Source organism: Arctopsyche grandis, chromosome 3 (genome assembly GCF_051622035.1).
Source record: "Arctopsyche grandis isolate Sample6627 chromosome 3, ASM5162203v2, whole genome shotgun sequence".
Taxonomy (NCBI): Eukaryota; Metazoa; Arthropoda; class Insecta; order Trichoptera; family Hydropsychidae; genus Arctopsyche; species Arctopsyche grandis.
The window spans coordinates 24,099,525-24,121,793 of NC_135357.1; the positions used below are offsets into that span (position 1 = coordinate 24,099,525).

A 22,269-nucleotide genomic window follows, 5' to 3' on the forward strand; every position below is an offset into this window, starting at 1 on the left:
TTTAATGTAACTGATGGTGAATTTTCCTTAAAAACTTCTCACCTGTTAATGGTGACAGCGAAAAATTTATAAATTTTATTGGTTTTAATCATATAATGCTGTTTTATTGTTTACACATTGAAAAAATATATACAAGAATAAGAGAATTCTCAGCTAATAGGTTGAAGTGGCACTGACGTTCAAAAGATGGAAAAAGACGGTAGTCTTCCAGCCCTATTGGCATAGATCAATTACACAATGAGGATAAATTCAAAATACGTTAATGTATGTACATACACATATAGTACAAATAGAATGAAAAATAAGAGAAGTTTTTAAAAAAATTACGGAACGGAAGCCGAAAAGTTCATCATACTAACGAGAACTTGAATGCCAAATATTGCATATTCGCGATTTTAATGGCAAAAATTGTCTTTGTGACTAATAATCCAATTACCTTCTAATCTACCCATTGCACCGGAGAACCCTGGGTTCCAGGCTTGGAACGCAAACTTAACAATAATCGTAACATATGCGCAATATGATATTTTGCACGATTGCTAAACGTATAGCCGTTGAGAACACAGCGATTCCAACGTGAATAAACACAACAAGGAGGCTACGACGATCCAAAATCCAAGTTTTGGGCGATTGCGAGGATTGCAGAGAGACCCTTCGCAGAAAGTCGACGGGGCGGAGGCGAGGGGCGCGGGGCGAGGGGCGGCGTAGAAGGGAGGGTAGGGGAGTGAAGGGGGAGTGGAGTGGAGTGATGAATGCGGTGAAGGGTCCGCCGAGCGAAGGGTCCGAGTCATGTTGCAAGCGGGAGGGGGCGGGGGCGGGGGTGGGGTCGCGCTGCCGTGCTTCGAGGAGAAGTGGCCGGTGATGCGCGGGGTGGTGGTGCGGCTGCTGCAGCAGGAGGCGGTGTCGCAGCGGGACTGGCAGGAGCTGTTCTACTGCGTGCACCAGGTGTGCCTGTGGGACGAGCGGGGCGCCGCCAAGGTTCGCGACGCGCTGCAGGCCGACGTGGTGGGGTTCATCCGCGCGGCCGCCGCGCGCGTGCTCTCCCACCACGACGAGCACGCGCTCCTCGCCGCCTACATCGCCGAGTGGCGCCGCTTCTTCGCCCAGTGCCGTTACCTGCCCACGCCCTTCCGCCAGCTCGAGACGGCGCTCCTCAACAAGACCTCCTCCTCCACCTCCACCTCCACCTCCTCCTCCGCCGCCTCCCCCTCCCCCTCCGCCTCCGCCTCGTCCACCTCCGGCGCCGGCGCCAACGCGAACGCCAACTCCACCTCCAGCGCCTCCAACGCCTCCCACCAGCTCGCCCACAAGCGGCCGCCGCACGACGACGCGCTCGTACGCAAGCTGATGCTCGACTCCTGGAACCACACCATCTTCCACGACATCAAGCAGCGCCTCCAGGACGCGGCCATGCGATTGGTTCACGCCGAGCGCAACGGGGAAGCCTTCGACGCCCAACTCGTCATCGGCGTCCGAGAGTCCTACGGTCAGCACCCCACCACTAATATCATCTCTTTACCTTTTCCATAGATCAAACGTGGGTCTACGTGACGAGCCAGAATGTTAAATTACAGAAAACACAAATATCGGCAGTGATGAAAATGACCGACCATTTCAAGTTGTAAAGTTTAGCATTCGAAATTGTAATGACAAATGAATATTTTTGTCTTTTTATATTCTAGAGAAAATGTAATGGTATCTTAAAACAATGTAATTACATGCATGTATTAAAATTCACTAAACTAGTGAGAAGATAACAATTTTAAAAAAGGGGCTGAAATTTCGCGATTTAATATGCACATTGTCATTAATATGTACAGCCAAAACCTTTGTTGCCGTTCCTTTCTTCGATATATATATTGAGTGAATGTGACAATATATATCAATATATATATTGAGTGAATGCGACAATTGCGCTTCGACCAGATAAAACGTATTTTAAATTGACAAAATCGAGATTTCGTATTCTGCTATTTTCTCCTCCGAAACTGGACCAATTTTTAAAATAATTTCATCATCGGTATGATAAAGATATTTTCTGTGCAACTATGCGCGTATTTTTTTTAAAAACGATCGTTAAATAAGCACGCTGGACTCTTTTCGTGAGTGTAAAAAAGAGGCGATTTTATTGATGTTTGGCGGCTCCTAACTCCTATAAAAAATAACTAATCAAAAAAATAAAACGATAGATGCAACTCAATGGTGGATATCCATAGCATATTAAAAAATAATTTCTCTAGTGCCATAATTGAGGAAGGGAGAAGTATAATACGTTTGTATGGACAAGGCGCTGGTGTCCAGCCCTCTTAAATCGAAAGATCAAAAAAAAGGGTGCACGGTAAACGGTACATACTCACTTAATTTGCCTGAGCAGGATACAAGAGGAACAGGCTTTTCCTCCCGTATTAATGTACGCGCGCAGAATACGGGAGGAAAAGCCTGTTCCTCTTGTTCCTGTTGTATCCTGCTCACGCAAATTAAGTGAGTATATACTGTTTACCGTGCACCCTTTTTTTTTAATCTTTGGACTTAAGATCTTCCGATATTTGTGTTTTCTGTAATTTAACATTCTGGCTCGTCACGTAGACCCATCAAATATACGCTGACAAAATTCTGTCTAAAAAACTGTTTTACTCATTAGTAGAATATTTCCACAATTTAAATTGTACTATGGGGGATGAACGAATGAGACGACTGGCATGTTGATGCACATGCTTTATTTATGATAGCTGAAGGCAGAGTGAGGTAGCTACTCTGGACACGGCCGAGCTGGTCCCCATTCGCAGGAAGGTGACCAAACTCGACCATGTCGTATAGCGAGCCGCCACAGTACAAAAAATCCTCGCCGAGTTGCAATTATCGAAAAATATGATAAATACAATATTCAAGCGACTGCTTTTGTGTGTAGTGCAGTCCATAGTGATCTAACTACAAGGAGGAATCATCCAATTCGATCAAATCAAACTCTTCACTCGTCCCGGTGACTGAAAGTAAACAATAATAGCATGCATATTATGTACAATTCACGAGGTAACTCTGCCACAAGCAGATTATGAATACTTTCTTGACTTGTTTTATTTTATTTTATATCAATTAATCATGCACACTCGTTTAACAGATTGCTCCAAAGCACTGAGACAAGTGTGCTAAACAGATTAAGAACAGAAGAAAAAATGCATGACATTAAAAATTGTTATTCTTATAATAAATAAAAATGTAACAGCCAAGTCAACAGTTAGCAATTAAAATTGTCAAATATTAACTGCTCTATTTGGTCACGACCCTCATAAGCGAGGAAGCGGTGAAACAAATGAAAAGAGATATAACTGATGTCAATGGCACCATCCAGTTAATTCGAGAAACGGAGGACTTGAGGAATGGGAGAATTAAAATTTGTCACAGTTCTTGCCAGAGGAATATCCAATAAGTGACGATGACAGGTCCAGATCAAACTCTCCGGAGCATGAGAGCCAATCTCTAAATGTAGAAAACAAGAACTTGATGAGGGCAACATTCCTCCTGTGTTCAAGAGAAGTGTAGGTGACCTTGCCCATGATAAATCTTGAAGGAAATAAATATGGGTAAATCCCATATTGCTCCTTATAAAGAATCCGGAGAAAACGACTTTGGATAAGTTTAATAGATTGAGTTTTGGGCTGAAGGACTCCAGATCGTAGAGGCGTACCCATGATACTTCTCACCAGAGCATTGTACAGAAGATAATGGGAATATGGAAATGTCGGGAATTGCGAAAAACAAACCCTTGTATCCTTGAAGCTGAGCAATACACAGAACAATGTAATTGGAAAACCTTAGATCACATTGAAAAGCAAAACGACAATTGAACAAGTGCATACCAATATCATTAACACATAAATTAAAGAGCAAGGATCCAAGGTTAGAGCCTTATACTAAGGAAACGGCGATGAATGACTCTTCGGGCCGGAATATCTTTTGCCCATCCGACAGGGAGCTCAAAGCAAAAGAAGGGATATCTAAACAAAGACAAAGAAATCATTGAATGTATATTTAGTATACGCTTTAATAAGAGAGCATTGACTAATCCTTGAACTATAATACCCACAAGTCAGATACGTAGCCATAGTCCCGCTTACCCAACAAATAGAAAATGTCATACAAAATATATCACACTTTTCATTTTGTACAATATCAGTTCTATTCAATGTTCAATGTTAATGAATTAACATTAAAATGTATGTGAAATTTAATTAATGGAAACAGCATTGACTCGGCTCTGCAAATTTTTTACAAAAGCTGTTGCACAAGTCGTTTTTTTAATACTTATGATACTAACCATATTTTAATGATTCACGTCTATATATCGTATGTTGAAATGAGTAAATATAATATAGCGAATAAACGCACTTCTCATTAGTTTTACTATATTTTTAGATTTTTAGACATTTTATTAACAATTATTTTTATAATACATTTATCCGTATAATAATATAAAATTTGTATTGATTTGTTATATTTATTTTTGCAGTAAATCTTTGCTCGAATCCAGACGACAAATTACAAATTTATAAAGAAAACTTTGAAGCTGCGTACATACAGGCGACGGAACAATTTTACAAATTAAAAGCCAACGAGCAATTGCAGGCAAATGGTGTTCAAGCGTATATGAAATATGCCGATAATAAATTGCAAGAAGAGGAGAGTAGAGCTCAGCGATATTTGGAACCCGGCAGTCGGAGTGTGACGCTTCTCACGCGATGTTGTGAAAATGTCCTCATCGGTGCTCATCTACCGACGCTCTTGGCCGAATGCGCTCCGCTCATCAGGGCCGGAGAAACTCAGCAGTTGCATCTCATGTTTCGCCTTTTGAATAGAGTACCCGATGGCATTCAACCGATGCTGCAAGATCTAGAAGCTCATATCGTTTCGGCGGGCCTCGCCGATATGGTCGCAGCGGCGGATATCATCACTCAAGATTCGGAAAAGTATGTCGAAAGACTACTGGAACTTTTCAGAAAGTTCAGCACCCTTATAAAAGACGCTTTCCAAGATGATTCTAGGTTTGTGACAGCTAGAGACAAAGCATACAAGTGTATCGTCAACGATACCACAGTATTTAAATTAGAATTACCTTCTTCGATAAACAATCGAGGAAACAAATCTACCATTCCAGAGAGTAAGTGCCCTGAATTGTTAGCTAACTATTGTGATATGTTATTAAGAAGGACTCCACTAAGCAAAAGGTTAACCAGTGAACAAATTGAAGCTAGGCTTAAGGATGTTTTATTGGTGCTTAAATATATAGAAAATAAGGATGTTTTCATGCGCTATCACAAAGCTCATCTGACGAGGCGACTTATTTTGGATTCTAGTGCAGATTCAGAGAAAGAAGAAGATATGGTAGATTGGCTCCGTGAAGTTGGCATGCCAGCCGAATATGTAAATAAATTAGCTCGAATGTTTCAAGATATTAAAGTTAGTGAAGATCTCAACAATCTTTTCAAGAATTCTACGACTCGACACGACGCTATCAATATTAAAATTCTAAATGCGGGAGCTTGGGCCAGAGGATCGGACAGAGTGTCCGTAAGTCTGCCTGTGGAATTAGAGGATTACATTCCCGAGGTGGAAGAATTTTATAAAAAGAAACATTCGGGCAGGAAGTTACAGTGGTACCATCACATGAGCAACGGCACCATCACTTTCGCTAATGCCGTCGGCAGATTCGATCTCGATGTTACTACTTTTCAAATGGCTGTGTTGTTTGCGTGGAATGAACGTCCCCAAGAAAGAATCACGTACGAGAACTTGAGACTAGCCACCGAATTATCAGATCCAGAATTACGGAGAACTCTTTGGTCGTTAGTAGCATCGCCCAAACTCAAAAGACAGCTATTGCTATACGAACCTAGCGTGCAGGCTTCTAAGGATTTCATCGAAAATACACACTTTTGGATTAACCAAGAATTCGCATTAATTAAAAATGGTAAACCTCAGAGACGAGGTAAAATCAATTTAATAAATAGGTTACAACTGAGCACGGAGAAGTCCCAAATTGAAGATAACCATTCTATCGTACAGTTACGAATACTTCGCACTCAGGAAGCAATAATTAAAATTCTCAAAATGAGGAAACGTATATCAAATTCCGCCTTACAAGTGAGTAAAACATGTTTTATCTATTTTAAATATGTACATAGTATATCTTACGATAACAAATATCTTTTGCTTTTATTTACTTTATCAACTTGAATTGCTTGACAAAAATGATATCATTTTTTCAGATTGAACTCATCGACATACTTAAAAATATGTTCCTTCCCACTAAAAAGATGATAAAAGAACAATTAGAATGGCTAATAGAACAAAAGTATATGCGAAGAGATGATGATGATATTAATACTTTTATATATATGGCGTAATACATCCATTTAAAGAATTTTAATTATTAATTAATTTCTGACATCGCAACGATGACAGGTCAAGATATTTTACAAATTTCTTGTAAAAAAATTAGCAAAAACAAAATGAATTGTCATATTTTAATTGTAGCATTTTTGCAACATTTGATTGAATCGAACTTTCAAAATAAAGAAACTTGATAAATAAAAAACATTACTATAAAATAAATTGTGCCTTTTATTTTTTCCTTCATAAGTTCATGTTTTTATATACATTTTTATATTCAATAAAAAAATACTAGATTTCACACGTACAAGTTGGATAGTGACTTTAATTTTGTAGTAAACTCTGATGTACAATGAATATTTAATTTTTTTAACAAATCTTGAATCGGTCGCGCCGTAAGTGAATCTAAACCTAATATGTTGCTTTGTAAATAGTAAGCGTATATTGAAGCCGGTAAATTTTTGTAGTCTCGACGATTGATCACTGAAAATTGTAATGAGAATAAGTGACGTTTTCAAAATTTATATTTAAAATCAATCATTGGAGAAGCGTTACCTCCAGCTGACACTCCACTTAAAATGTTCGGTTGTTCCAAAATCGGAACATCGGTGGGTGTTTTGGTAGAATCCTCCGTATGCAAAGCCCTCATAAGAAATGTGTCTTCAATGTCTTCAGTACTTTTATAATAAACAAAGGGAACGCTCTTTATGGCGAATACGCTGGTGGCGGACTCGATCCACGGAAGTAAAAGATCTGTCACATCAGATGTAATAGTGTCGTCGTCGCATAGAGATGTGCAAACGACTAGGGATTGCTCTTTGATCTCATATAGGGTCGTGTTCGCATTGACAATTCTATTTATGACATTTTTTTTATTCACTAAGCATCTGTCGGCAAACTCGACCGCCGAGGCGCCTTCCATTATCAAAAATGTTTTTAATTTATCGGTCGCAACGACTTTTCTTTCCCAATTGAGTCTGAAATTGTAAATATAATTGAAATTAAGGTTTTGATTGATATTAATACATAATATTAAATTAAAATTACTGAGGCGGTGGCTGATCATCTTCGTCATAATCCCAGAGAGGAGGTTGCGCACACTCCTCCATGCCGATGAATTTTGACAACTAACGCTTGTGACTTTAAAACCTAAAAATTCAGCCATTATTTAATTAAAACTTCGAAGAAAATTGAAACCTTCGCGATGGACCGACCAACAACTACAATAAAGATGCTCATTTTAGAAAACGTTATGGATCTAACTCGTTTAAAATTTAGGTTTTTTTTTATAATTAATAATAAATTAAATCAACAACTAAAATTAAAAATTAAATGCTAGAGAAAGGGTTTTCGAATTTAGTAGATACCCTTTATTTACGACGCTTCCATTCCCAGAGAGTTTCCAATAGAGTAACTGACTTCCAAATGTATGAACGAAATAAAATGTAACTGGGGGAAAGCTTATACATACATAGATCGGTATGGAATTATTCAGCATTGTGTATTGCAGACGAAACAATTTGTTGCCATCGATTAGCAATGAACATGAGTATAATTTCAGTAATATTATAAAGCTAGTTTCGGATGGTCAATACGCAGGACTGGCCAACTTGGAGAAGCGGTGAATATAAAATATACGACGCCCGTATACGAAAGAGGAAAAGTGAAAAAAAATGGATTTTAGTTTCATAACTGCTATGAAAACACAAAAACTTGCGCTACCCAAGGTGCGAAAGTCGAGAGTCGTCCTGCTTGCATCTTGCAAAAAATATTTTGCTTTTTATTTAATGGCATTTCATGACGACAAAACATTGTACAAATTCTAAGGGGGAATGAGTCTCCTCGTATTTGTGTCGTGTATTGTTCAATTTTTTTTCTGAAAAAAACCGTACTTGATTACTGTTGATGCTGTTAGTAGCAAGTCTGAACAGGATAGTCTTTTGAAATGTGGTGTTACCGGAGGATGTTGAAGATCTCATAGAAGGAGCGTGTGAGGAACGAAATGGTCCTGCAGCTTTTTATAAAAAGAGAGAACTTCTTGACACGGTAAAGCGCCGTAATATGGAATATTTTGTCCACATTATTCGCGGCCCCAAATATCGCCTTCTACAAGCAATCATAGAGGGAAAAATAGAAGGAAAATGGTAGCTTGGGAGAAAGAAGCTCTCTTGCTTCCGGAACATCAGGTCATGGATAGTACTGGTACTCAAAAAATTGTTTCGACTTGCCCACGATAGAAAGAAATTCGTACGAGCTGTAGGAATCTAGCACAACATGTGCTATTACATGAAAACTAGTAATCATTACAGGCCATGACGATACGGCGCAATATTGCTTACGTCGTATTGTCGAGTACTTACAATATGAATGCATACACATGCATTCGTAGCTACACGTCAGAATACAAGTCAGCAAAAATGTTTCGGCGTTTATCGAACGAAAAATTATGTATAATCGCGTTGTTGTTGGAAGAAGAAGCTCAAGAAGGCAATAAAAAAGCACGGAGGCGTTTTGATGTACATGCCATGTTAAAAAATAGAAAAACCGAAGGAGAGTGTCCAACACTTGTGGATGATGAACAAAAAAATTTTAAATATTTCCGTAAAAAATTATTTTTTTTTTTAATATTTGCGCCAAAACCATGTCGAAAGATTGAACAGCTGTCAACTGTCACTATCGATAAATGGTCCAAAACAGCAAAGCAGCAGACTCATGTCACGTAATTCATGTGTATATCTCTACGATGGCCAAAAAGAACGTGAAGCGTGACGTGTAGGTAGATATGAATAGAAATGTAATAAAATGACACATTTGAAACGGAGTCGTGCAGTGCTGTTAAGTATGAACAGACCTTTACTCGTGGCCCCAAATATCGCCTTCTACAAGCAATCATAGAGGGAAAATGGTAGCTTGGGAGAAAGAAGCTCTGGTACTCAAAAAATTGTTTCGACTTGCTCACGATAGAGAGAAATTCGCACGGGCCATAAACGATGTCTGCCTACGTTCGAATACGCATTCAGCATTAGAAGAAAAATACTAACCAACAATTAGTTTTAAAATATCCAAGATGTTGTTGACGATAAATATAAATAAAGAATACGTACAAATCGAGCGCGTTTGAAAAGGGACAAGTTTCCGAAACGAGGCCAGCGGGAAAGAGAGACTTTTGGAACCAGTTTATCAAGTCGCGATTCGAATGTTGGCAGCGATGACGGCGTAAACGTAAACGTAAACCCAAACCCAAACCTAAACAGTCGGTCGGTGACGGTGAAAGGTCGAGAGACGAGTGGAGTGATGTCGGACGTGGAGGATCAGGTGCGGCGCGCTTTGGCGGCCAACGCGGCCGAGGAGGGGCGAACTCCGCTGCTGTGCGACTTCAGCGTGGCCGAGCAGCAGGCCGCGGCCGAGGCGCAGGGCGCTCCGCCCCCCGGGGGCGCCGCGGCCAACGCCGGCCCGCCGAAGCTGCCCGACTCGCTCACGCTGGTGGTGGCCTGCGTGCTGCTCAACTCCGAAGACGAGGTGCTGATGGTGCAGGAGGCGAAGAGCGCGTGTGCCGGCAAGTGGTATCTGCCGGCGGGCCGGGCCAACCCTCACGAGACCCTCCACCAGGCCGCGGAGCGAGAGCTGCTGGAAGAGACGGGGCTCACGGCGCACCTGCACACTTTGCTCGCGGTGGAGAGTGCGGCCGGCCGCTGGTTCCGGTACGTGTTCACCGGGGAAGTGACCGGAGGAGAGCTGAAGACCCCGGCGCGGGCGGACGCCGAGTCGCTGCAGGCCAAGTGGGTGCCGCAGCCGGAGCAACTGCCGCTGCGGGCCAACGACCTGCTGCCGCTGGTGGAGAGGGCGCGCGCTCGCCGCTGCGCCCCCTCCTGGCACCCCGACCTGCTGCCGGCCGCTCGTCCGCACTCCCTCAACCTGCTCCGGATCGTCGGCCTCATCAAACGCCGCTCCACCAACCGGGTTCACCTCCTGCTGGCCGAGAAGACCACCCTCCACTTGCCCACCGTAGAGATTCACCCCACCCGCAACCTGCACTCCACCCTCAGGAAGTTCCTCGTGGAGATATTCGGCCCGGACCTGCCCCAACACCGGCCCCACGGCCTCCTCTCCGTGGAACACTCTGCGGGTGTGTCCGACGACGACGTCACCGACGGCTCTTGCCTCACCCTGCTGGTGGCTTTCCGGCCTCCGCTCGAAGAGGCTCCCATCATCGGCAAGTACGTCTGGCACGAAATAGACAAAGATCTGGGCGACCAACTCCTGGCTAGGGTGTCGTCTAAGAACGACACTCTGCTGCTGCACGTCGTGCGCTAGCCCCCGTTCACCCCGAATCATGGTGCCTTCGTGTAAAATCCCAATCGTGTTCAATATCGCTAAACTTTGCCAAATATTTGTCGAATGCGCTAAAATATGTACGATCGGTTTCCAAATATGTATGCTAAATCTGTGTCAAAATAAATTTTTTGCACCGCTCGAGTCATTCATGCGGTGATGCAATTATAAAACTGGTTTTCGGTACGCCTTTCCACATGTTGGAAAGTATCATTTTCTAAAGCCATTATTATAGCTTAGTTTTACTCAATATTTTATAATCAACATAATACTCAAAATGGTGTCGGTAAAAGTACCTTAATTTTTATGAAATAATACTCTATTTAGTCGTTTTTTATTATGTTTGCTAACACTGCCATGAAAAATCATGCATTTCAAAATTGATCAATGTCAATATCATTTAATTATATGGAATAATCCATACAATAAATCATCAAAATTAGACTAAAAGTCGCTAGTTTTACAATATATGATTATATGAAATGAGAGAAAAATGCCTTTTAAATATATGTAACATACGCTTATACAAATACTTTATATGTCTAATGCCATCCAATATTCGTGCTAAGTAAATTTGCCGATAGTAATGCATTGTTTATATACATACAGACTTAAATTTTATCATACGATTGCCTAGTTTTATATTCGATAATAATTTTGTGAAATTTTAAAACTTGTTATGAATACACTGCAGATCTGCATTGTTTTGAAAATAACTGGCAAAAATATTTATTAAGATAAGATATTGTACATAATTTATCGAATTAATAGTCAGTGCAGAGTGTGAGTACATACATACACGGTATACATACATATGTTATGTATGTACATATATGCCCTTTTTATTTGTAAGTTAATTTTACAAAAACTACAAATTATATAACGTTTTTATTTTATTTTAAGATGAATCATTCCGTGAAGTCGAAAATGTATTTTTTTAATATCAATATTGTTGTATTGAACATACATAATATGCTGTTACCATTTATTCTATGACATTTATGTATTAGCCACATCAAAATTTTATGTATGTTTAAACATATTTTTTACAGTATTATTTTTGTTGTGCTATAGTTCAGTGTTGTTTATTTTATATTATATTAAAATATATATTTTTTATTATTGAGTTTTAAATTATTTTTGTGTTCAATTTTAACCTTATTCTTAAATATTTGATATTTTCAAATAATATGAATGTTACGTTATATAAATTACGATTTATACACTTTGTCTGAAATATTATAATATGTCGGATGTATGTACAGATTTACGGCTTTGAACAAAATGTCTTGATTAAATATTGAACCTGAAGACATTGAGGACTTTAAGAATGTTTGTATATTATACATTCACTTATATGTACGTATGCATAAGAAAAAAAGTTTTTCTCCTATGCTTCTCAAATGCGTTTATTTAAAAAGTCGCATTTCCTTAGTAATTAAATCTAAACACTCGTATATATAAGTCGCGTTTTCTTTTGGAGATCAAAAATATCACTCATTGTACTCTCGCAGAGATGGTGATTTATTCTCACGATTCTCGCATCGCCGAATTTCATAAAAAGAGAAAACTCAAGAGATAGTATTGAAAAATGAAAAAAAAACAGCTTCATTCATGAAACGATTCAATTTAACATTTAATTTAAAAGTTATCTAGTTATATCAAACACGCTTAGGCAAGATAAGGGAATTTGATAGGAAAAGTAGTAGAAACTTGGTTTTAAATCTGTTATGTTGTATTTATTATACACATACCTATAATTTATTACAACCTTGATATTATACAATATTATGCTTAACTAGTGTTATACCCATTGAAATATCATTGCATGGGTGTTGGCATATTAGGTTATTTAATAATAAAAAAATTAAAAGAAATGTCGATCCTGTGTTCATTCTGCACGCGGTCGAATTTTTTTCAAATATATTTAATTGTATAATATGAAAACAAAAATGTTAAAAACTGCCTACCTACTTACATTATTATTATTAATAATTTATACCAGGAAGGTCTAAGAGGTAACCCCAATGCGCCTTCCTGGCCAGAAACATTGTACATTTGATACAAGTATATTATTATAAAAAGTAAATACATATCAATTAACATCCACAGAGACATCTATGGTCAAATTTGTAAAATTGCGGCATTTTATACAATTCAGCGAGATTGCTGAAAACTCGGGATTTGCGAAAAATGGGCAAGGTGGCCAATTTGTTGGAACCGTTTCAATGGAAATCAGATAAATGGGCAAACTATGATTGGAAACGATCGACCTGGAGTCGCAAACCCAAGGTCTAGCCAGCAGAAACCAGTAGGATTTGAACCCGTGATCACCTTGTTCAAAGCATTATAAGCTAATCACTAGTCTATTCTGCTGGTTTAATTAATTTCAGATACAGTATTGTAACGTAGAGATTAGGTGGGTGGCGCTCGTGGAAAGATGGCTTACGAGCGCTAATCACCTGATCTCTCGTTCGCGCCAAAATGTCCTCGCCGAATGAATAAGCCGTATGTAACGGCCAATGGGATCGACCAATAGTTTACATGTGTGTTGTGCCCAACGGGTATAAATATGGGGTGCTCTCGGTCTGTAAACCATTCCGACCTGGAGCGCCGATGAGAGCACACGAATAAACACCTTCTACAATCCTCCTGTGTCTTTCTCTCCGATTCTGGAAGCCCCCTCTTCACGTCCACGCAACAGTATACTATATATATATTATATATAATAATAAAAACTTAATTAATTAAATAAATTTTCAAAAGAAGAAAGCGCTAAATGCTCAGAGATTTGCATAGAGGAAACATTGGTTACAAACAGTATACATACATATATAGAAATTTTTTATTTTGTTATTATATTCATAAATTTTATTGGCAGTATTTTAGCTGTGACGTACATATTTAACATTTAACATTTATTTAACATATTAGCCACAGTGACATTACAGAGATCTCCAACGCGTCGCTGTGGCCGGTCATTCAGTAATAATAACATGATAACAGTAATAATAACTTATAATAATAACAATATTAACACAACATCATTAAAATCATAAAAAAAAAAGAAAAAACATAGATAAAGTAATAACAATCATTAATATTTATAATAGGCAAAATCAACCACTGGCATTCCTCAACAACCACTCAACCAGATTAGTATATTTTATATTGAAGAGTATATTTATATTTAGTATATTTATATGTATGTCGAATCAAAACGACTATTATAGTACGACGAGCGTTATCTTACACAGACACACACACATACAGAATAGCGCAATTATATATATGATGATGATTTAAAAGCTATTGCGTGATTCGACAATTTTCCTGGTCATTTCGTAAATACTTGGCATGCGAATTACTCAACCACACAATTGAATTCTGATGATTGTGACTAATTTTAAAAGAAATGACTTAACTTTGACTCGGATCGTGAATAGTACGACAGTCGGTCACGGTCCTTGGCGAGAACGAGTATCTGGAGAACTGGCTAAACTTTAAAATGAATAAATTTCACAATACAAAGAATTCCCACACGTTGAGGAGCGGTGTTCGTCGCGAGCATACCTGAGCTAGTCGTTCCACAGGTGTAGTTGTGGGTGTTGGTGTGTTTGGAGCAGTTTGGTTTGGTAGTGACTGCTAAGAGTGGTGTCGTCATTCGTCATTCGTCATTGCCCATTCGCCGGCTTCCATCGCAGACACCTTCTCATATCCTCGTCTTCCAACATTTCTAGCTGCCTTTCAACATCTTCTTTCCATGAACTGTTGAGGGTTTGATCTCTGAGAGTCGAGTTTCCTCCGCTTCCGGTCTACTGTACCGTTGCCTTTGTCCACTTTGCAAGGTACGTGAACATTTTGACGAGTCCCCTTGGAAATTTTTAACGGAACACTTGCTTTTGCATCGTTCGTTTTATTTTTCTTTTTAAAAATGGCTTCACTTACTAAAAATGTAATCGTTTTATTATTGTTTACCGCTAATAACCTCTAAAATTGAGATCGCTGTAGTGTGCTGTGCATAAATTATGTTCAATGACCGACCATTTCAAGTTGTAAAGTTTAGCATTCAAAATTGTAATGACAAATGAATATTTTTGTCTTTTTCTATTCTAGAGGAAATGTATTGGTATCTTAAAACAATGTAATTACATGCATGTATTAAAATTCACTAAACTAGTGAGAAGATAACAATTTTAAAAAAGGGGCTGAAATTTCGCGATTTAATATGCACGTTGTCGTTTAGGTCCTTTGAATATTTGCCTCATTTAGGTGAAGTTTAAAATACCGCTCATTTTAACGAAAAATAATCTATTTAACATAATATTATATATATGTACATAGATAGATATGTATTATATTATAAATTATTTATTTTATATATGTATGTACATCATCATCATCATCATCATTTACAGCCATTCGCCATCCACTGCTGGATGAAGGCCTCTCCAACACGCTTCCACTCGTCTCTGTTTTGCGCAACACTCATCCATCTCATTCCGCACATTTTCCTAATTTCGTTCACCCATCTTCCTTGCGGTCTTCCTTTTACTCTTTTGCCTTCTCTCGGGTACCATTCAAGCACTTCTTTTGTCCACCTTTCGTCCATCCTCCTAGCTACGTGACCCGCCCATTGCCATTTCAATCTCTTCACTCTATCCACTATGTCCACTACCCTTGTCATATTTCTCACCCACGTGTTCCGCTTCCTGTCTTTCCTCGTTATGCCAAGCATACAGCGTTCCATACTTCTTTGAGTGCACTGGATTTTATTTTGCATCTTGGCGTTCAGTGTCCAAGTTTCACATCCATACGTCATCACTGGCAAAACGCATTGATCAAAGATCCTTTTCTTCAGGCAGAGTGGCATTTTTGATTTAAAAACAGCATTCATCCGTCCAAATGCACTCCACCCTAATTTCATACGTCTCTTTATCTCTTCATTTTTACTACCAGACATGTCAATTATTTGACCTAAATATAAATAATTATTTACTACTTCTACTGGTTTATCATCTAAGGGGATGCTATCAGGCATGCAATAACTATTGAACATTAGTTTAGTCTTATCTACGTTAATTTTTAATCCTACTTTTCTACTTTCCCTGTCCAGCTGTGTTAGTCTGATAAGTAGGTCAGCTGAATCACGAGCTACTAAAACTATATCGTCTGCGAACCGAAGGTGACTCAAAAAGCGACCATTGATGCTTACTCCGGCTGTATCCCAATCCAATTTCCTGAAAACTCCCTCAAGCACCGCATTGAATAACTTGGGCGAGATTGTATCTCCTTGTCTTACTCCTTTTCCTATGCTAAATCTATCTGTACCTGAAAAAATTTTAACCGAAGCTGTGGCATTCTTATATATTGCAGCTAACAGTCCCACATAGGGTTCCGGCACTCCCTGTGTTTTTAGAGCGTTAAGTACTGCATTATGACTAACTGTATCGAAGGCTTTCTCATAATCGACGAAACCTAGGCACAATGGCCGTTGATATTCGTTGGCGCGCTCGATTAGTTCGCCAACTACTTGGAGGTGGTCCATTGTGCTGAAATTATCATGTTTTAATTAAGGCAATTAGTATGTCAGTATGACTCACTTAGATCAGTTGAGGATCGTTAGTCCATTATTGAATGACAAATTATTTATAATAAAATATAAACGGAATATAATGGTATAATTTATTTGATATTTTTTCCTTCTTTACTTCCTGCTTTACTTCCCAATACCCACGAGACGTCCCTGTTTATTGTACATATATATGTATATATGTATACTCGAATACAACAGCTTCATCATGAACAGTAATTACTAAAGCCCGGATAACCAGGGTGCCGTTCATTGTTCAAATGTTGTAAATTCATTGTTAAAGGTTTACTGAAACTTTTTTACAAAGCATTTACAACAATTGAACAATGAGCGGCGCGCTTTGCGTCCTTACTCTAGTAATTACACCACCAGTTGTATAGTAATCTTAAGAAGGGTATTCTCCGATATCTTTCGATTATCTTCTGGAGAAGACAATAAAACATGAATAAGAGCAATGGCAAGAACTAGAGATCGAATAGGAATCGAGACAAATAGGTTTTGCTTTGTCGAAAACAAGTAACTTGTAAAAAAGGTTTTCAACAAAGCAAAACCTATTTGAAATTTGAAAACCTTTACTTGTTTTCGACAAAGCAAAACCTATTTGTCTTGATTCCTATTCGATCTCTAGTTCTTGCCATTGCTCTTATTCATGCTTTCTTGCTTTCAGCTTTGTTGCACGACCGTAGACAGGGTATTTTTTAGGGGGGGCTGATACACTCCCAAGCGTTTTTTCAAAAGAAAAACGAAAATTATTATAAGCTTTTTTTCGTTCCTAGAATTTTCGGAAAATTAGTGGTATTGTATATAATATTAGGTACATATTTATCCAGTGAATTCATACGACTATGATATCGTGTTGAATAGAATAATCGACTTTTTGTTATTTTCATGACTTATTTGGACCAAATAAATTAATCACGTTATTCTTTCGAATAAACCTTACCCCTACGACGCTGTAATACGGGTTTAAACAAAAAGTTTCTAAATCAGATTTCGACTAATCAAAAACAAATTTTCATACTTTTTTACAATGTTTATGAAGTGTCTATTAATTGACAAATTTGCCATTGCCCGCTAAGTCGGCAAATTTCAACTATGTAGAGACGATTTATTTCGTTTTATTATAATTCAAACTTTTGCTAAAAATGATCCTCTGGAAATTACAAATGTCAGGTTTTTTTTTGCTTAAAATCAATATGCTGTGTTTGTTCATTGGCTTATAATGCAAACTATGATTCTCAGAACGAATGCATACATACATATTCAGCAATTTAATGACTGCGTACGACTAACGAAGTATAATATTTGCACTATTCATTTGTATGTTCGCTCAGAAAAGTTTGGGTGTGTGTATGCATTCGGAATTACATATTTATTTTTAATTTATCACTCCATGCACGTACTGTGGCCCAAAGTCACAAATGAATATTGTCATTGATCGATTGGAATCATGCTACAAACCATTTTGTTCAAAATGCTCAGGTCATAGATGCTATTTAAAATGAACAAAATTTAACCACAAATCTTTCGTCTCAGGAAATGGTTACACTCCATGTATTCTTATATATATTTTTTTAATTCTCGCTAAGCATCAACAAAGTTTTAGATATTATCTCAATGAAATGTTTTTTCGAAAAGTGTAAAGAGTTAATTAATCGGAATATTATGTTAACTAGCATTTAACAATAAAATCAGTAGTAGCAATAAAACGAGACAAATGGCCCCCACGTTCGTTTAATTTAGCCGAACTTTACAAAAGCTACCATTCTGAAAGAGGTAGGCGCTTATTCGTCGTCCTCAGTTTATTGAAATCACATTCATCATCTCTTTTCACGCGTGCTAAACTAGATTAGGTTTGGTAAACTGATCAAAAACTGTAGCTTTTCCCCCGCTTAGATGTTGGTAAATCAGGTAGAACCTAGAACACCTCATAACTAAAGAGCGGACCCAGAGCGCGCTGTTCATTTTTCACATGTTGTAAATGCATTGTTAAAGGTTTGCCGAACCTTTTTTACAAAGCATTTACAATAATGGAACAATAGACGGCGCGTTTCCGGTCCTACCTCTACTTATAACTAAGGGACGGCGGCTGGTTTCTATTTGGACAAAAAATGGGTTCACTACTGTCAATTTCAATGACCAACCTTTTTTTTGCTCTCTGGCTTTTTAGTTTGCCCTTTTTCCTAGAAAATAGCACGGTCGCACCGCGCTATACTTATAACTAGTCACCAGAGCCTGAGGGGGCCGTGTATTGTTCAAAGGTTGTAAATGCATTGTTAAAGGTTTGCCGAACAATGGATAACACTGTGACTATCCTACCTCTACTTATAACAACTACAGAAGTGTTTTTTTTTTCAAACCAACTAATTATTTTAATGATTTTTCTTTTTTTTTCAGAATGAGAAAAAAACTCATATTTGTTTTAACTGTCGTACAAATATTCGTCCATGCCTTGGGTAAAGGTTGCGGCCCAAAGTTCGGCGATAAATGCAATTGCGGTCGGATCGAATATGACTACAGAGACCAGTTCGTGGTAAATTGCACCAACCAAAACTTCAACAATACCGACATTCTGGCAGAACTACCCGATGAAACCCAAGTTCTCATCTTTACTGGGAACTATATACCGGAAGTCCCATGGAATATTTTCGGCACGCTTAACGATTTAGAGAACTTGCGCGTCGTTGACATGAGTAACAATTCCATCAAAGAAATCAAAGGCAAGTCTTACCACCATGTACAGAACGTGGAAAGATTAATCTTGAATCACAACGACCTCGTGATATCCTCCGACTATGAATCTGATGTGAATCACCATCATCCACGGGTACTCTCCAACTTTGTGAACTTACTTGAATTACATCTTACGAATGCCTTTCAAGATAACACAGATGCTGCATTGGCAAACGATCTTCATGATATATTCGTCAATAGTAATCTCACCAGACTGATGAAGCTCCACTTGGAGCAGAACGAAATACGCAGCTTCAGGGATCACAAAGTATTTTGTGACCTGCCGAATCTACACGACCTCCACTTGGGCAATAATCTTCTGACCGATATAAACTTCAACTTAACTTGCATGAAACATCTGAGATTCTTGGATCTCGAAGGTAATTTAATAGAAACTCTGACAAAACATGAGTTGAATCTGCTGGAAAAGGTAAACGCTATACCGGGCAGGGATGTTAAGTTCGTCGTCGATTTTAGAACCAACCCGTTTTCCTGCGACTGTGGCATTTTCGATTTTGTTTCTTGGATCAAACATACGAATGTGACCGTAAGAAACGTTGAAAGTTTACGATGCACGAGGCCGAAATTATCTGCTGGCGGACCATTGCTCAAACTGAAAGTTAGTCCCTGTAAGAATCTTGCACCCAAGAAAACTTCAAACAAAAGGGAAAAAGCAGCTGTAGGGTTATTAATATTCACTACGATGTTCGTGCTGTCTTTAATAGTAATTGTAATATATATGAGCCGGTATAAATTAAGAACGAAAATCACTCCTTTGATTGAAGCTATCTCCAAAAAAGTGCAGTACACCACAATAAAAAATCGAGACAACGTAGAAGACATTTAATAATTCATCAACAACTACATAGATCAACTTTTTCTTAATCTTCATTGACGCCATTGAATCGTGGCCAAATGTTATAATTTTTCATAAAAACAATTATTACTGACATATAATATCTATTACGATTCCTGGAAAGAGGCACTAAATTGCACTGAATAATGGCGCAATTTCGAAAAGTCTTAATTTTCAAAGGCGCTCAAAAAGAACTTACGCAATAGAATTCCACAAAAAAAAAGGTTGGAACCCTCGGATAATACACAAATACCCCTTGACCAGTGGCGACTCATCCATATGGGCTGCGGGGCTGCAGCCTCCCAGTACAGTACAAATGCATGCTTGTATTTTTGTCCTCCACATGGGCTGCGGGGCAGCAGACCTCCCAGTATAGTACAAATGCATACTATTTTTGTTTTCTTTTGATCACCGGTATGGTCAACGAGGTACTATAGCCCGATTAATCTCTGCAGCCCCCCACTATGAATTCTCACGACCCCCTTGACGCTTTTTTGTGGAATTATATTGCGTTAGTTCTCCTTAAGCATCTTTGAAAGTTTGGATGTCTCGAAAGTGCAACTATCTCGAGTGCATTTTTCCGGTCACCATATATTACATATGTTTATATAATCAAATATTTTTATTATTTTAGTTTCATTTAAATTAGAGCAATTGTTAAGATATATTGACAATTTACTAATATTTTATTCATAAATATCAATTTATTCATTAATGTAAATATCTAGTCAATGAAAAATTAGTGCTTTCTTGAACACATTCAATTTATTATTAGTTTTTGTTATTATTTGGCTGCTTAAGTTCCTTTATGTAAGTTTATTAGTTATTATTTAATGCATAAGGCTATTTTATTAGATATTATTTGTAAAATAATGTACACATTCTTTTGTTCTTATCGATTCCGTCCAAATGTATGTATTATATTTTATCGTAGATTCATATTAAAATTATAATATGTATTACAATAAATAGGTATTAATATTTACAATAATTAAGATGAAACTTAAATTTATATACATGTACAGAACCAATAAAAATAACAATTAAAAACCAAATTTATATTGCGTTTAATTTATGCAGGCTATTCGGTTGCAATAAAGTGATATATGACAAGAAAAGTAAGTATGTGTATATACCTCATTTATGTTAGCTTGGCAGAAGATTCTAGGTATCAATTTCTATTGGTCAACGAGCTTTGCTATGAACCTTAAGCATACGAGATTTTTATTGGCCAATACAATTTAACTGATCAATAAAAAATGCACATTTTTCTCCCTAACGCAAATGTTAATTCAAATTAGATATGTTTGTTGATATGCTTGAGCTTAAGAAAAGTTATGAAATTTAAAATGTATATCAATGAGTATCTTGATTTTATCGATACTAACATACGATCAGAAAACATTTAGTGGCCTCTTACAATGTTGAAGCTCTATTATGTTGTTGCGTGGTCGTGAAGAGGGGGCTTCCAGAATCGGAGAGAAAGACGCAGGAGGGTTGTAGAAGGTGTTTATTCGTGTGCTCTCGTCGGCGCTCCAGGTCGGCATGGTTTTCAAGCCGAGAGCGCCCCATATTTATACCCGTTGGGCGCAACACACATACAAACATACACATGTAAACTATTGGTCGATGAGTGGAGCGATTCCATTGGCCGTTACATACGGCTTATTCATTCGGCGAGGACATTTTGGCGCGAACGAGAGATCAGGTGATTAGCGCTCGTAAGCCATCGGTCCACGAGCGCCACCCACCTAATCTCTACGTTACAATATTGTAATATTCGGGTCTACCTTACGGGCCCGAATGTGAAACGCCCGAAAACACAAATATCGGAAGGCAAAGATCGAAAATCGAAAGATCTTAAGTCGAAAGTTAAAATAAGGGTGCATGGTAAACGGTAAATACCCACTTAATTTGCGCGAGCAGGATACAAGAGGAACAGGCTCTTCCTCCCGTATTCTGCGCGCGCACATTAATAATTTGCCTTCCGATATTTGCGTTTGACATTCGGGCCCGTCACGGAGACCGGTAATATTCATATGTAAAACTCATCGACCAATAGTTTATGTATGTGTGTTGTGCCCAACGGGTATAAATATGGGGCGCTCTCGGCTTGGAAACCATTCCGAGCTGGAGCGCGGATGAGAGCAGACCAATAAACCGCTTCTACAAACCTCCTGCGTCTTTCTCTCCGATTCTGGAAGCCCCCTCTTCACGTCCGCGCAACAATATTTTGTCATGGAAATAGTACAATTTGTCTTGTTTATATTAGATGAGTAAAGTTTAGCGTCGTAACATATTTATTGCACCGGAATAAATATGTTCCGATACCAGGTGCAACGCGCCTTTGCAAGTTACAGAGATGTCC

The 22,269-nt window shown here is 38.4% G+C and overlaps 4 protein-coding genes across 6 annotated transcripts; 3 read left to right on the plus strand and 1 right to left on the minus strand.

Moving 5' to 3' along the window:
• The first annotated feature begins 86 nt into the window (after positions 1–86).
• Positions 87–6,604, plus strand: Cul5 (cullin 5). 2 transcript variants are annotated; one of them, XM_077427441.1, is made up of 4 exons: positions 713–828; positions 1,144–1,486; positions 4,508–6,138; positions 6,264–6,604. In XM_077427441.1, the coding sequence occupies exons 1-4, from the start codon at positions 790–792 to the stop codon at positions 6,399–6,401; spliced, it is 2,151 nt and encodes a 716-aa protein (XP_077283567.1). In that variant the 5' UTR covers positions 713–789; the 3' UTR covers positions 6,402–6,604. The 2 variants fall into 2 exon arrangements, with proteins under 2 accessions (XP_077283566.1, XP_077283567.1); XM_077427440.1 differs by having other exon boundaries at positions 87–1,486.
• On the minus strand, positions 6,597–10,220 carry PSMG1 (Proteasome assembly chaperone 1). Its single transcript, XM_077427443.1, has 4 exons — positions 9,634–10,220; positions 7,435–7,536; positions 6,943–7,364; positions 6,597–6,870 (listed from the first exon to the last, which is right to left on the minus strand). Exons 2-4 carry the CDS (start codon positions 7,494–7,496, stop codon positions 6,686–6,688), a joined length of 669 nt encoding a protein of 222 aa, XP_077283569.1. The 5' UTR covers positions 7,497–7,536; positions 9,634–10,220; the 3' UTR covers positions 6,597–6,685.
• Positions 9,682–10,701, plus strand: LOC143909449 (8-oxo-dGDP phosphatase NUDT18). Its single transcript, XM_077427442.1, has one exon. It carries the CDS (start codon positions 9,682–9,684, stop codon positions 10,699–10,701), a length of 1,020 nt encoding a protein of 339 aa, XP_077283568.1.
• A 3,507-nt stretch (positions 10,702–14,208) lies between these two features.
• Positions 14,209–20,389, plus strand: LOC143923240 (trophoblast glycoprotein). 2 transcript variants are annotated; one of them, XM_077446821.1, is made up of 2 exons: positions 14,209–14,312; positions 18,710–20,117. In XM_077446821.1, the coding sequence occupies exon 2, from the start codon at positions 18,711–18,713 to the stop codon at positions 19,890–19,892; it is 1,182 nt and encodes a 393-aa protein (XP_077302947.1). In that variant the 5' UTR covers positions 14,209–14,312; position 18,710; the 3' UTR covers positions 19,893–20,117. The 2 variants fall into 2 exon arrangements, with proteins under 2 accessions (XP_077302947.1, XP_077302946.1); XM_077446820.1 differs by having other exon boundaries at positions 14,300–14,567; positions 18,710–20,389.
• Positions 20,390–22,269: the final 1,880 nt, after the last annotated feature.